This window comes from Canis aureus, chromosome 3 (genome assembly GCF_053574225.1).
Source record: "Canis aureus isolate CA01 chromosome 3, VMU_Caureus_v.1.0, whole genome shotgun sequence".
NCBI classification, from domain to species: Eukaryota; Metazoa; Chordata; class Mammalia; order Carnivora; family Canidae; genus Canis; species Canis aureus.
In genome coordinates, this window is record NC_135613.1 from 57,732,057 (window position 1) to 57,744,516 (window position 12,460).

A 12,460-nucleotide genomic window follows, 5' to 3' on the forward strand; every position below is an offset into this window, starting at 1 on the left:
TTTTTTTTTTTTTTAAAAGCTTCTTTAAGGATAATATAAGTAGGCCTCGTGGGTTAACATCTCTGTCTTGAGATCCACAAAGTGCTATCTGTTCATGTATAGCAGTGCGCAGCCCCAGGGATGTTTGGTGCTGCCCTGTGTGACACAAGGGGCCAAGACCCCATAGATGCATGCATATCCGTTGAATGAGTGATGAGCTGGTTAGGTCTGGACATCACATAAGCAGGGGTGGAAGGGTTCGCATAAGAATCACCAGCTTCCTAACTATATTGTCTGTGTGTCCTTTTTTTTTTTCTTTTAAGATCTCTGCACTCGTCCTCAGAGCCCAGGCATCTGAGATCTTACTTGAAGAGTTACAACAGGGGTTTTCCCAGGCGAAAAGGGATGTTCAGGAGCAGATGGTAAGTTAACATTTAAATCAGCATTGACTGGGTTGATAGAGTCCCCTTTGTTCTGTTGGGTCTCACCCTCTTTGCTATGACCATGTCTCCCTGGCCCAGTGGTCACACTGTTCTGCTCTCTGGGGCCGAAGCAACATTTGTAAAGGACAGGCTTTTTAAGCCTGCCTCCTGAACAAAAAAACACTCTCACCTTTACCTTTACTTTTCCAATTTCAGAAACTTGAACAGAATAAACTTTGCACTAATTGTTGGTCCCAAATACAAGGTGACTATTGAAATCTCTCAGAGCTCCAGCAGATGGAGTGTTTGAACTATCCTTGTACTTTCCTGAGCAGTTAATTATTGAGAGTAGCCTAATCAATGTCACAGGAATTAGGGTGACACATGCTCCCAGGCACTGATGATCTTTGTAGATGATGGTCCTGCTGGGATGATCCTACAAGCCGCCCCTGGTCCAGCTCTGCCAGGGGTGGATGTGTGGGAAAAGGAATGGTGGGTTTTGATCTGCATCAGGTCAGTATCTGAGTGCCTTTTGAGCTGATCCTAAATAATAGTCATGGTCTCTCGAGGAGCATCTCATTCTAATCATTGACTAGAGAGTTCCATACCTTTTCCATACCTATTGACAGAGAATACAAAATGATAACCATCAGTGTAAAAATCACTGCTAAATGTTGACAGAACCAGTATTTAGCTGCCTTCACTCCACTGTCCTCTCTTATCTCTTCCCTGCTTGTTTTCTCAGCCCCACCTGCCTGTACAAACACGTTCCAAGTGGACTCCCCTTAAAACCTGTGTATTGTGAGTGACGTAGAAGTATTCAGAGTAATGTTGGGGTCCTGTTGGGGTCCTTCTTGACATGACCTTCAGAGGTTCTCATACTGAGGAAGAGAGATTCTTCTTTGCCCCTCAGACAAGAGCAGCTGTGACAATGCCTGGGGTCTTAGTATCCTTCTAATATTTTATTTGGAAAATTTTGATTTTGAGAGGTTATAGAGTAAGCATTCCTAAAATCTTCCTAAATCTTCTAGATTTACTAGTTGTCAGTACTTTGCCACATTTTCACACATGGCTGCTGTGGTTTCTCCATCTCTGTGCCTTTGTGTGTGTGTGTGTGTGTGTGTGTGTGTGTGTGTGTGTTTTCTGAGCCATTTAGAAATACGTTGCAGACATTGTGATGCTCCTAAATATTTCAGCATGTGTCTGCTGAGAACAGAGAGGTGGTTCTATACCCTACCACAGTGCAGTTACCACATCCCTAAAATGTGACCATGGTTCCCAAAGCCCATGATTATTTTTATAGGTGGTTTCAGGTTTTTATTCTAATTTTTTGATGGAGGAACCCATGAAAGGTCACACATTGTTTTTTCTGTCTAGTCACTTAGTCTCTTTTAATCTAGAACAGTTGCCCCCCCCCCCTTTTTTTTGTCTTCTGTGACATTAGCATTTTTGAAGAGCCCCGACCAACTGCCTCATAGAATCTTGTCTGATTAGATTCAGGTTAGATGAATGTGATTAGATTCAGGTTAGATGAATGGGCCAAGAACATCATGGAGATGATGAGTCAGTGGGAGTTTAGGACAGTAGGGGCATGTTGTGAGGGGCGGGTCCACTGTTGGTGGTATTCAGTATGGTCCCTTGGTCAAGGTGGGAACAAGAGTTACAGAGTGACCATGTTAGTATTGCTACCAATGGCAAAACTGTTAAGTGAGGTTCAGCGTTTCTTTGTAGCTCTTTTTGCTCTTAGAATGTATCCCAGCTAAAGATTCACAGTCTGCACAGTGTTCAAAAGTTACTTCAATTAACTGTTTCCTTTGTGGTTATGTTATCTGTTTGCTCCATTTGTTCTGTTTGTATTACATTTTCGGGTTTTCCTTTTTCTTCTTTGATTTACTTTTTTTTTTTTTTTTGAACATGCAACATGGTTCATAAGTCAAAACTGTAAAAATGTGTAAATGTTCAGATTTCTTCCATTCCCTATCCGTTTCACCCTCTTCCTAGCCCCTCCTGTATATGGTGGTTTTATTTTTGATTTATCCTTCTGTTTTTCTCGTTGCAAAAGTAAGTAACTATATACATTTTATTTTTCCCCTTTTTCATGTCTTAGAGAAGTGGGATGCTGATCTTTTGTTATAAATGGGTTAAAAGTGAGCATAAAACAATTGATTCTGGCCAGAAGATAAGTAAGAGCCAACAAAATTGGCCAAACTTTACATGTGACCTTGTGTGCCTGCCAGTAGCCTATTTGTCCTTTAGAATGCAGTGATCACCCTGGAGACCTGGGATCGAATCCCACGTTGGGCTCCCGGTGCATGGAGCCTGCTTCTCCCTCTGCCTATGTCTCTGCCTCTCTCTCTCTCTCTGTGACTATCATAAATTAAAAAAAAAAAAAAAAAAAGAATGCAGTGATCACCTTCTCTAGGAAATGTCCTTGAGCCTCTCCCCTCGGAGCCTCTGTCCTTTTACCCCGCTGTACCCATTCTCTGTCCTAGCACCTGCACTTCCGCTGGGCAGTTGTGGGTTTACTGAGCTCTCCCTCCTCTGCACTGTGAGCGTCTCAAGGGCAGATCTCAGTCCTATATCTCTGTATCCTCGTATGCAGCAAAATGCCTCCTATAGAGTAGCAGCTGTTAAATAAACATTGGAGGAGTGAATAATCTACACTTACATATACATTTAAGTTAAATGAGTGTTAGAAATTAGCAGAAATCAAATACTTTCGTAGAATTTTATCATTATACTCAGATTAGCCAGAATAACTTTTATATTGATTAAAATTCTCATTAAATACCTAAAATTACATTGCACATCAGCCTGCAGCGGTAGGAGCCTGTCCCATCTTCAGAGTGAGCTGCTCAAGTGTCCTGTACTTCCTAAGCATAGGTCCTCCTGATGACTTCCAGTATTTGGGGTCCACAGGCCATTCAGTGATCTTCAGCTGGTTGTATATACATAGTCCACATACACACACATTTGTGTAATGAAGGAGGAAGACCATGCTCTTTTGTTCTCCCTGCTTCTGTTGAATGCATGCTATGAGGAGGTAACATGTGCTCCATTTGATTTAAGTCCTGGCTGTGTAGCCACTGGAGATACTGGTCCATTGCTAGTGCAGGGATATCGTTGGTGGAAACCATGGAAGATGGGCTCCAAGGCTGCTGCTTGCCTGTCTGTTCGAGTAGAAGACTGCAAATAGGAATATCTCTGGCAGCTTCTTGTAGGTCTTACAGAGCTTTATGACATATCCTCCATCCTCAGCCCTCATTTGGTTTGACCTTATTTTTCTCAGCAGATAGGATTTACCTTTCTGGCTGTGATGAGTATATCTGTTTCTATTTCAGGCAGTGCTGATGCAGTCCCGGGAGCAGGTTTCAGAAGAGCTGGCAAGGTTACAGAAAGATAATGACAGTCTGCAGGGAAAGCACAGCTTGCACGTGTCATTACAGCAAGCAGAAGACTTCATCCTCCCAGACACTGTGGAGGTAACTGGGCTTCCACATGATCGAAAATGCAAACAAATATGTTTTCTGAAATGGCTGCCAACCAGTTCTTTTTTGAAACAGGCTTTATTGAGATATAATTCACATACCAAATAATTCACTCTTTTATTTATTTTTTATTTATTTTTAAAGATTTTATTTATTTATTCATGAGAGAGAGAGTGTGGCAGAGACACAGGCAGAGGGAGAAGCAGACTCCATGAAGGGAGCCCGATGTGGGACTCGATCCTGGGTCTCCAGGATCAGGCCCTGGGCCGAAGGCAGCACTAAACCGCTGAGCCACCCGGGCCGCTCTAATTCGCCCTTTTAAAGTGTACAATTCAGTGTTTTTTAGATATTCTCTGATGTGACCACAGTCAATTTCAGGACACTGTTTATCACCTCAGCAGGAAGCCCCTTCCCTGTCATTCTCCCCACTACCCCCAGCCCTAAGCAGCTGCTTAACCTATTTTTTTCCATAGATGGACTTTCCATACTATGGACTTCTGTGGGACTAGAATCCACAATTTGTGGTTTTTTGTGTCTGGCTTCTTCCACACGGCATACTGTTGTCAGGGTTCATCTGTGCTGTCAAGCAGGCATCAGGGCACCCGTTCCTTCTTGTGACCACCTACACTTCACGGCATGGACGTTTTGTGTATCCATTTGTCTGTTGTTAGGCATTCGGGCTGTCTCCATGTGTGGCCTGCTGTGAATAATGTGCTGCAAACATTCCTGTACGCTTTTTGGTTTATTTCTCTAGAGGAATAACCTCGGAGTGGATCGTGGGGTCCTGTGAGAATGCCATGGTGATTATAGGAGGATTTCTCCTGTCCCTACTGTTCTATTCCAGACGTCCTAGTGGGTGCGAAGCAACATCTCGTGGTTCTCATTCGCACTCTGCTGGGCACTCAGCTGATGATACTGAGCGTCTTCCCATGTGTTTATTGCCCATCTATCTGTGTTCCTCGAGAGGTGTCTAGTCACATCTTTTGTTCATCTCTAAATTGGATTATTTTTTATTGTGGAATTCTGTGGCTCTGTATATAGTCTAGATCTAAGTCCCTCAGCAGACATTTTGCAGATCCTTTGCTCCATTCCATGGATTATCTTGTTCATTTCCTTGATGGTGCCTTTGGAAGCACAAAAGCTCTGAGCTTTGAGAGTCCAGTTTGTTTTTCCTCCTGTAGCTCATGTGTTCAGTGTCCCGAGAATCCTTTGGTGGATCGGTCTATAAATTACTCTTGCAGGAGCAGACTGAGAACATGCTGGAAGTGAAATGTGTGAAGGAGTTGCCAGGCTGATTGCTTGCGATACTTGTTTTTCTGGGTCACGCTTGAAAGGGTAAATGGCAGTCCCTTAACTTTTATGACACTTTGGGTTACTTCTGTTCCTTTCTCGTTGGGTGAGTCTGGGCTGTGAAACCACACGCTTCCCTGAGACGTTCACAACCATCTCCATCCAGGTACTAACTGGGCCTGAGTTCAGACGGGCTGTACACATCTCTCCTTGACCCTCCCGACACTTAGGCTGCTCCATTGTCAAGTCCTTCATCAGCAAACCGTATCTTAGGCTAAAGCCAAGTAAACTGTTAACAGTATAGGCAAGGAAGATGCTTCTTAGGGCAGTTTTCAAAACAAAATAGAAAGATGTTACTGGTGAAATCTTTAGTTTCAGGGTTTTTTTAAAAAGAAATAATATTTTAAAATTGACATTATAGAAATTGTTTTATGAAACAGTACAGTGTTTCCTTGATCCTACTCTGCAGATTCAACCTTTACAATTTGGAACTCATTTTTTTTTTTTTTTTTGCCTGTATATGTATCAACATTGCTATTGGTTTTGTTTTGATGTACTCATGGGGCCACCTTGCCAACCTAGCCACAGCACCCTATCCCTGCCCTAACCCTCTGTGTCCATGGAGGTTGCTGGCACTTTCTCTGGCTGATCTTGGCAGAGTTTGGGGTCCTGTCTCCTTGCACTCCCAGTACCATCCCCCTCTGATGAGTGGTTCTTTTTGGGCGGAGGATTCTTTTCCATGCTCTCTAGACTTTTCCACACTTTGTGGAATGCTTGAGGAATGTCACCCGTCTAACCTGTGAGGCCTGGCTCTTAGACCCACTCTAGGAGTACATCTTAGGCTTTTCTTACCACAGTTTTTTCATTATTCTCTTTTCTGCTATTCCTGATTTTACATACATCTGGTAGTTATCTAAGAATCCCAGCGTTTACCTTAGAATTGCTTTAGGATATAATTGGATTGTTTTAAAGAATATAGCTAAAATTTAGGGAAATAATAAAATAAGGCTTAAACTGAATTTATTCTAGAAAAACAGGTGGTCATGGTGGAAAGTTCTTTGCCTCACTGCCTCTAGCAGGTTGTGGCTGACGTTCAGCAAGTGCGTGTGTTTGAGTCCATGAGTGAGCAAATGCACTTGGTCCTCACGTTCCACACCTTCTTCTGCCTTCCAGCCTTCTGGGTCCTTACCCCTAGTTCCCTCCAGATGTACCCAGCTAATCCTGGGGCCTGGAAGCCATCCATGGTGATTCCCTCCCTGCAAGTTACTTAACGTTTTTATTTTTCTGCTTATGAGCCAGTTTTGGCGGAGAGACCTGCTGTCCACAGTGCACATTTTTGGCCTCAGATGTCTTATTTCTACACCGTGCTGAACACTAGGGCAGGGACCCCCAAGGGAGTTGGCACCGTGTTGGTTTCTGAACCGTGTAAAACAACAGGTGCAAATCTGGGGGCTTCCATGGTCTCTCCCCATCACACACTGAGTGAGCACTTGTTCCTCGGCTGCAGGCACTGCGGGAGCTGGTCCTCAAGTACCGAGAGAGCATCGTGCATGTGCGGACGGCGGCGGAGCACACGGAGGAGAAGCTGAAGGCAGAGATACTGTTCCTCAAAGAGCAGATCCAGGCAGAACAGTGCTTAAAAGAGAACCTTGAAGAGACCCTGCAGCTGGAGATAGAGAACTGCAAGGAGGAGCTGGGTGAGGACACGGGCCCTGCTGGGGGGCGGTGGTGGGGAGCCAGGCGGGGGGTGGGTGCGGGGGACAGGGGTACGTGGGGGTATGCGGGGCCAGAAGGTGGGCAGGCTCGGATGGGAAACAGTGCTGCCAGGGCTGAGAATGTGGAAGACAGAAAATGGGTAGAGGAGGTACAGAAAACAGTGAGGGGTGTTCAGGTGTTCTGATACATCCAGAGTAAATTGATTTAATTGAGACTCAAAAACCACAAAAATCCCCTATTTCAGGGAGAGCAGCCTTCCTGGCAGAGCCCTGCAGTGTCACCAGAGCCTTGCTGGTTCCCCACCCCAGGGTCAGAGAGGGTGCAGACACTTCCCTGGGGCACCGTGCCCTAGGGGTAAGGGGAGGGGTTCCTGAGGAGGTGCATGTCCCGCTGTGCCTCACTGAGCTCAGTGCTTTCACAGTTTGAGGTGGGGCTTGTGGTAGAAAGGGGCATAAACAAAACAGGTGCAAAATAATCAGTAAGTGCTGACACTTCTCTTTTCCTTCTAGCTTCCATTTCTAGTCTAAAAGCGGAACTAGAGAGAATAAAAGTAGAAAAAGGACAGGTGAGTCCTCCGACGTTCACATTCATTGCATCCGTGGTGATGGGTGCAGGTGAGTGTCCCGCCCTTCGAGAGCTTCTGCCCAGTACCAGGGCAGCGCGTTTGCTGGGCCTGCTCCATGCACAGGGAAGCCCATGCTGGGGGACACTGAGGCCACGGGACAGGCAAGCAGGGTCACGGCATGTAGGTGCTCACGCGACCAGAGCAGAGCACAGTCCCTGACCAATGGGAGGGGGCATTTGTAGCTGCCGGTCGTCTTCACACGCACACCTCTGGTAGCAGACCCCATTCAATTCACCGAGCCCGTGACACCCCCCGCCCCCCACGCTCCCTTCCTTCCCAGGCTCGTGGCCACACCTCAGCCCGCACCTGCCCACAGCCCACCATCCTCCCAGACCTTGTCCCATAGGCTTAGCCGCCCGAGCGCCTCGTTCACACCTGCCTTTCTCAGTGTCCATGGTCTCCACCGACAGCTGCAGCCCCCACTCCCTGCCTGTCTCAGCCTGTCCCAGGCTGCCAACAGGCCTGGCTGAGCAGCACTGTGTGTCCCTCTGTGTGCCCGATGGCCTCGGGTGCTGTCCACCTGCTCTCCCTTCCACCTGCCCCTTGCCCTCCGCTGTGACAGCCTTGTGCCCACCATCTGCCCTACCACCTTCAGTGTCCCGGCCCCTCAATGGCCCTCTCACCTTCGCTCCTGGCCCACTCATGCTTCTTCACAGAAGGGTCTTCCGTCGCCGATCCCTCCATCTTCTCCAGGCATCCTTGGTTTTTCCCTCACAGTCTCGGGCCTGGAACCCTTACCTCCTGATCTCTTTTCTGCAAACACACTTGTTGTCCCCCGTTGGACAGCACATCCTCCCTTCCCGGCAGGGGCTCTGGGAACTGTGTGGGCCCTCTGCAGCCCAGTGCGGTCTGGCTCCTGTGCTGTTGGGGCTGCATGGGCAGAAATCAGCTTCGGAGCGTGTCCCATCTTGTGCACACGATGCTGTGTGGGCTCAGACCTCAATGCTCACCCCACTCCCTGCCCCAGCCTAACGTCTTTCTCTGCCTCTGAAGCATGCCTGGTTCTCTCAGCATTATAGGGCTGCCAATGTGACTGTGTTGCTGTCTGCTGGTCCCCCACATCCTCCTCACCCCCCACGGTCCCCACCGCTTCCAGGGTGGAGCCTGTGTTCCCAGCCCGCTCAGGGCTCTCCTGCCTGGTCCTGCAGGGCCTGGCGCAGTGGGATTCACCCCGGTTCTGAGTACGTTTTCCCACCCCCCCCGCTCCCCTCCTGAGGGTTCTTCCCACCCTCTCCCCTTATCACCCTCCTCCTTCCCCTGGAAAATGTTTCTGTTCAGGATCAATGTCATGGCAGCTTTTCTGGAAGAATTAAATGCTGCTTCTCCACATTCACATGCTGTCAGTTATGCACACGTTTATGTTCTGCCTTCCCCGTCAGGCCTTAGGACCTAGAGGACCTGATGTCTGATGGAAGGAAGAGGAGGTCTTGAAGCGTAAACAGCAGGCTTGGTGAAAGGGTGGGGAGAGCATGGCCAGGGCCTGGGCCGCCCAAAGGCGGGGCTACTTCTTCTCCAGGCCACAGGCACCGGCTCAGCTTGGCTTCCCTTCCACAGCTGGAGACCACACTCCGAGAGAAGTCTCAGCAGCTCGAGGGCCTCCAGGAGATGAGAATCACTTTGGAAGAACAGTTAAAGAAGGAGGCTGCTGCTAAGGTGGTGTTTGTGTTGGTGATTTCATGATGTAGTGCCACAAACCTGGGGTCACCTGTTGCTTGTTGACAGTGGCAGCTTGGAGCTGTGCCCTGAGGGCTGACTGGGCTGGCCGCTTGCAGAGGGAAAAGGACCTTGTGATTCGGGTCGCTGGCTCCGGGGCCTGGCCCTCCAGGCTTATGGGCACACTTGGCACCATCCTCCCAGGCCCGTCCATGTGACCATCTCCCAGGGACACACTGCCGGAGATCAGTCCAGCTAGGCTCCAAGTGCGCGAGGCCAACTGTGGGGTGGGGGTCCTAGGTTGAGGCTCCGACCCCGAAAGATGGAAACACTGCGTACTGTCTCTTAAGGCTCCCGCGTGGTCCCATTGACATGCTTATCTGCAGGGCAGACTGGAGGTCATGGGGGTCGCCTGGGGCATGCATGTGTGCCCCTTTCCCCACAGATGCTAGATGGTGCTGGTTCCCAAAGTGTGCGTCCCTATTACTGTGCAACCTCTGATCCCAGCAGCTGCCTTTTGCTAACGGTGGTCCCTAGGCTACTGGGGGGAGGAGGACACTGGGGCAGCTTTGGCACTTCGGCCATTTTAGGAGGACCTCAGACTGCGCAGTCAGCCCCGGGGGCTGCTGGGTTCCCTGCGGCTCTCCTCCTGGAGAGGCAGACCTCAGGTTCCCCGATCCCCAAAGTGATACAGATGTACGGCTCCTTGGCATTGATCCTCTTTCAAAACTTGTATCGTAGGTGAGTGTGGAACAGCTGATGTTTGAAGAGAAGAACAAAGCGCAGAGGCTGCAGACAGAGCTGGACGTCAGCGAGCAAGTCCAGAGAGACTTTGTCAAGCTCTCTCAGACCCTTCAGGTGAGACCGGGCACCTGGGCCTGCTGCAGCCTCATGGCCGGCCCGTCTACCCCGCCCCCCCAGGCCATCGATGAGGGAAGGCAAGTCCCGGCTGTCGATGTGAGGCCCTGGCTGGCCAGGCAACACTTACAGAGGTTCCTCTGTGTCCTGGAACCCCATTCCCTCTGTGGAGCGCCCTGTGTCCCTGCTCCTCACACCTCACCCCTGCCATCCAGGCTGTCCTCCCCATGGAGCCTCCCCTGGGTCCCTGAGTCTGGCTGTGGTGCTCCTGGGCCTGCCACCTGGGTGCGCTCGATGGACGTCAATGGGGTCAGGATGAGGCGCTGAACTCTGATGCTTGGGGTGGTTTCCTGACTTAGCTGTGGGGTTGGGGGTCAGGGGTCATCCACCCAGGGTCCCAGCCCTGACCCTGGGCCTGCAGCACAGCAGCCCTGGGAGGTGCCTGGTCTGGGGTGGGGGTGGGGGGTGGCTCACGGGCCCCATCCCCGTGAAACCAGAGTAAAGTCGGGGACCCCAGGTCGGGGGCACAGGCCATGACTCGGTGTTGCTCCCTAGGTGCAGCTGGAGCGGATCCGGCAGGCGGGCTCCCTGGAGCGGGTGCGGGCCATCCTGAATGACACCAAGCTGACGGACATCAACCAGCTCCCTGAGACATGACCCCGTGCAGGACGCTGGCCTGCACTCTGGGTTTTTAACTCCTCTTAGAGCAACATTAATTATTATTTAACTCTTAACTGAAGACGTCACAGAGGAAGCCTGGAGCGATGCTTGCTTCTGGTGGGAGAAGCACGTGTAGTGCGGGGCAGCCCAGCCAGGGGGACGTGCGCGGAAGGACTTTCCCACGGGGACACTGATGGCCCATGCTGGACTCCGCTGAGGTGGGGTCTGCCGGGTAACGGACAGAGTGCTGCTTTATCCAATGTTTTCCTGCCTTTCGAGCAACAGCCCAATCGTGTTTGGAATGACAGTTTCTGTTCCTAGATGTTGGGAGAGAGCCTTTCCCTTTCTGTTGTCTGGAGTCAGCGGTGACCGTGTTGGGCCAGCAGAAGGTGTCGTGTGCTGTACGAGTATTTTATATTAAAATATGAAGTCTGAGAGCAGGCAGCTGGCTAGGGACCCTGGTGCTCGGCTCAGTGCATCTGTCTTACCGTTTTCCGTCGGGTTGGAGGCCCTTCCTTACGCCTAGACTCACCCGTCCAGGAGCTCAATGAATTGTGAGACGGGGGTGGGGTGGGGGGGGCTTTGGTGGAAGCAGAGGTTACAGGACAAGCACAAGAGACTGCATGGAAGCACTTTTTCTGCCCCCCCCCCCCCCGGAGGTGTTCTGTGGCCCACACGTACCAGGGTGAAGCTGAACGGGCACGTCTACTCTTTTGAAAACTGTTTCAGTTTAGTTATTGGATCAGTGGAAAAGATAGTATTAATAAAACAAGCTATGTCTGACATCTAGAATAAACTCACAGACCTGCTCATTTCCACCTCTGGTCTGTGGGCCTGGGTGCCTTGTTTCCGAAGGGTCCAGGGCAGTAACGGGGAGGATGAGGCCTGGGAGGCTGGGACCTGGGCGTGGGGTGGGTACTGCCCTGTGCGGGCCCTGGGGCAACCCTGTCAGGGTTGGCACCAGGCTGCGGAGCTGTGAGCTCAGGCCCCTCCCCGTTCCCACGACCTGAGCAGGGGTGCCGGCTGCAAGCTCCCCTGTGTTGGGAAGCCCAGGGACATGGCTGGTGCTCACCTGCCACCTCACAGGGTTGTCCGCAGAGTGGATACGGGAGCTCCTTGTGCAGGTGGCCCCAGGGCCGCACTGCGGGCTGCGAGGAGGAGCCACATGCAGGAAGTAGCCTCAGGCTCAGCCTTGGCACCTCAGTCCAGGCCTCGCGGCCCCATGGGAGGGGCTGGCCTGCAGACACCCCCGCCAGCTGCCCCGGGACATGAGCACGGCTGCAAGTCACTACATGGGGCCTGTCGTAGTTTTCATACAGGAGCACGAAGAGCAGATGCTAACCACAGAACCGGTGCTCTAGGCCCACCGTGCGAGAAGCACACAGAGGGGTTTTAAACCAGATAAAGTGTTACTTGGTTTAGGGAGAGGATCCAGTCACCATGTCACTGGGATTTGTATTCCAACAAATGATACCTTTCGGGACGACTAGCCCCAGGCGCTTCAGGCCACCATAGTGCCAGCACATCCAGGGTGAGTGCTCGCATTCTGGGTGGAGCTCCCGGGGATGCTATACCCACACAACACCCCACACCCCATCCTCTCCCTGCGACGGTGCCGGGGCTGGAAGACGGTGACGGAAAACAGACGTGACACTAAGCATGTGTTAAGCGGTTGCCGCCTCCCTTGCTGCGGGGCCACCTTTCACTCCTAGGGTCGGTCTGCTGCAGCCCCGCGCACGGCGCTGCCCCTGGGAAATGCAGTGGTCGCT

The 12,460-nt window shown here is 50.8% G+C and overlaps 1 protein-coding gene across 3 annotated transcripts in view; it reads left to right on the forward strand.

Moving 5' to 3' along the window:
- Positions 1-11,487, forward strand: part of RABEP1 (rabaptin, RAB GTPase binding effector protein 1) — a 101,917-nt gene extending 90,430 nt beyond the window's left edge. For all 3 annotated transcript variants that reach the window (XM_077893100.1, XM_077893099.1, XM_077893098.1), the window contains 7 exons: positions 303-401; positions 3,743-3,883; positions 6,687-6,876; positions 7,405-7,460; positions 9,075-9,173; positions 9,915-10,031; positions 10,587-11,487. In XM_077893100.1, coding sequence (XP_077749226.1) covers positions 303-401; positions 3,743-3,883; positions 6,687-6,876; positions 7,405-7,460; positions 9,075-9,173; positions 9,915-10,031; positions 10,587-10,688 — 804 coding nt within the window. In that variant the 3' untranslated portion in view covers positions 10,689-11,487. The remainder of the gene's footprint in view (positions 1-302; positions 402-3,742; positions 3,884-6,686; positions 6,877-7,404; positions 7,461-9,074; positions 9,174-9,914; positions 10,032-10,586) is intronic.
- The last annotated feature ends 973 nt before the right edge of the window (positions 11,488-12,460 follow it).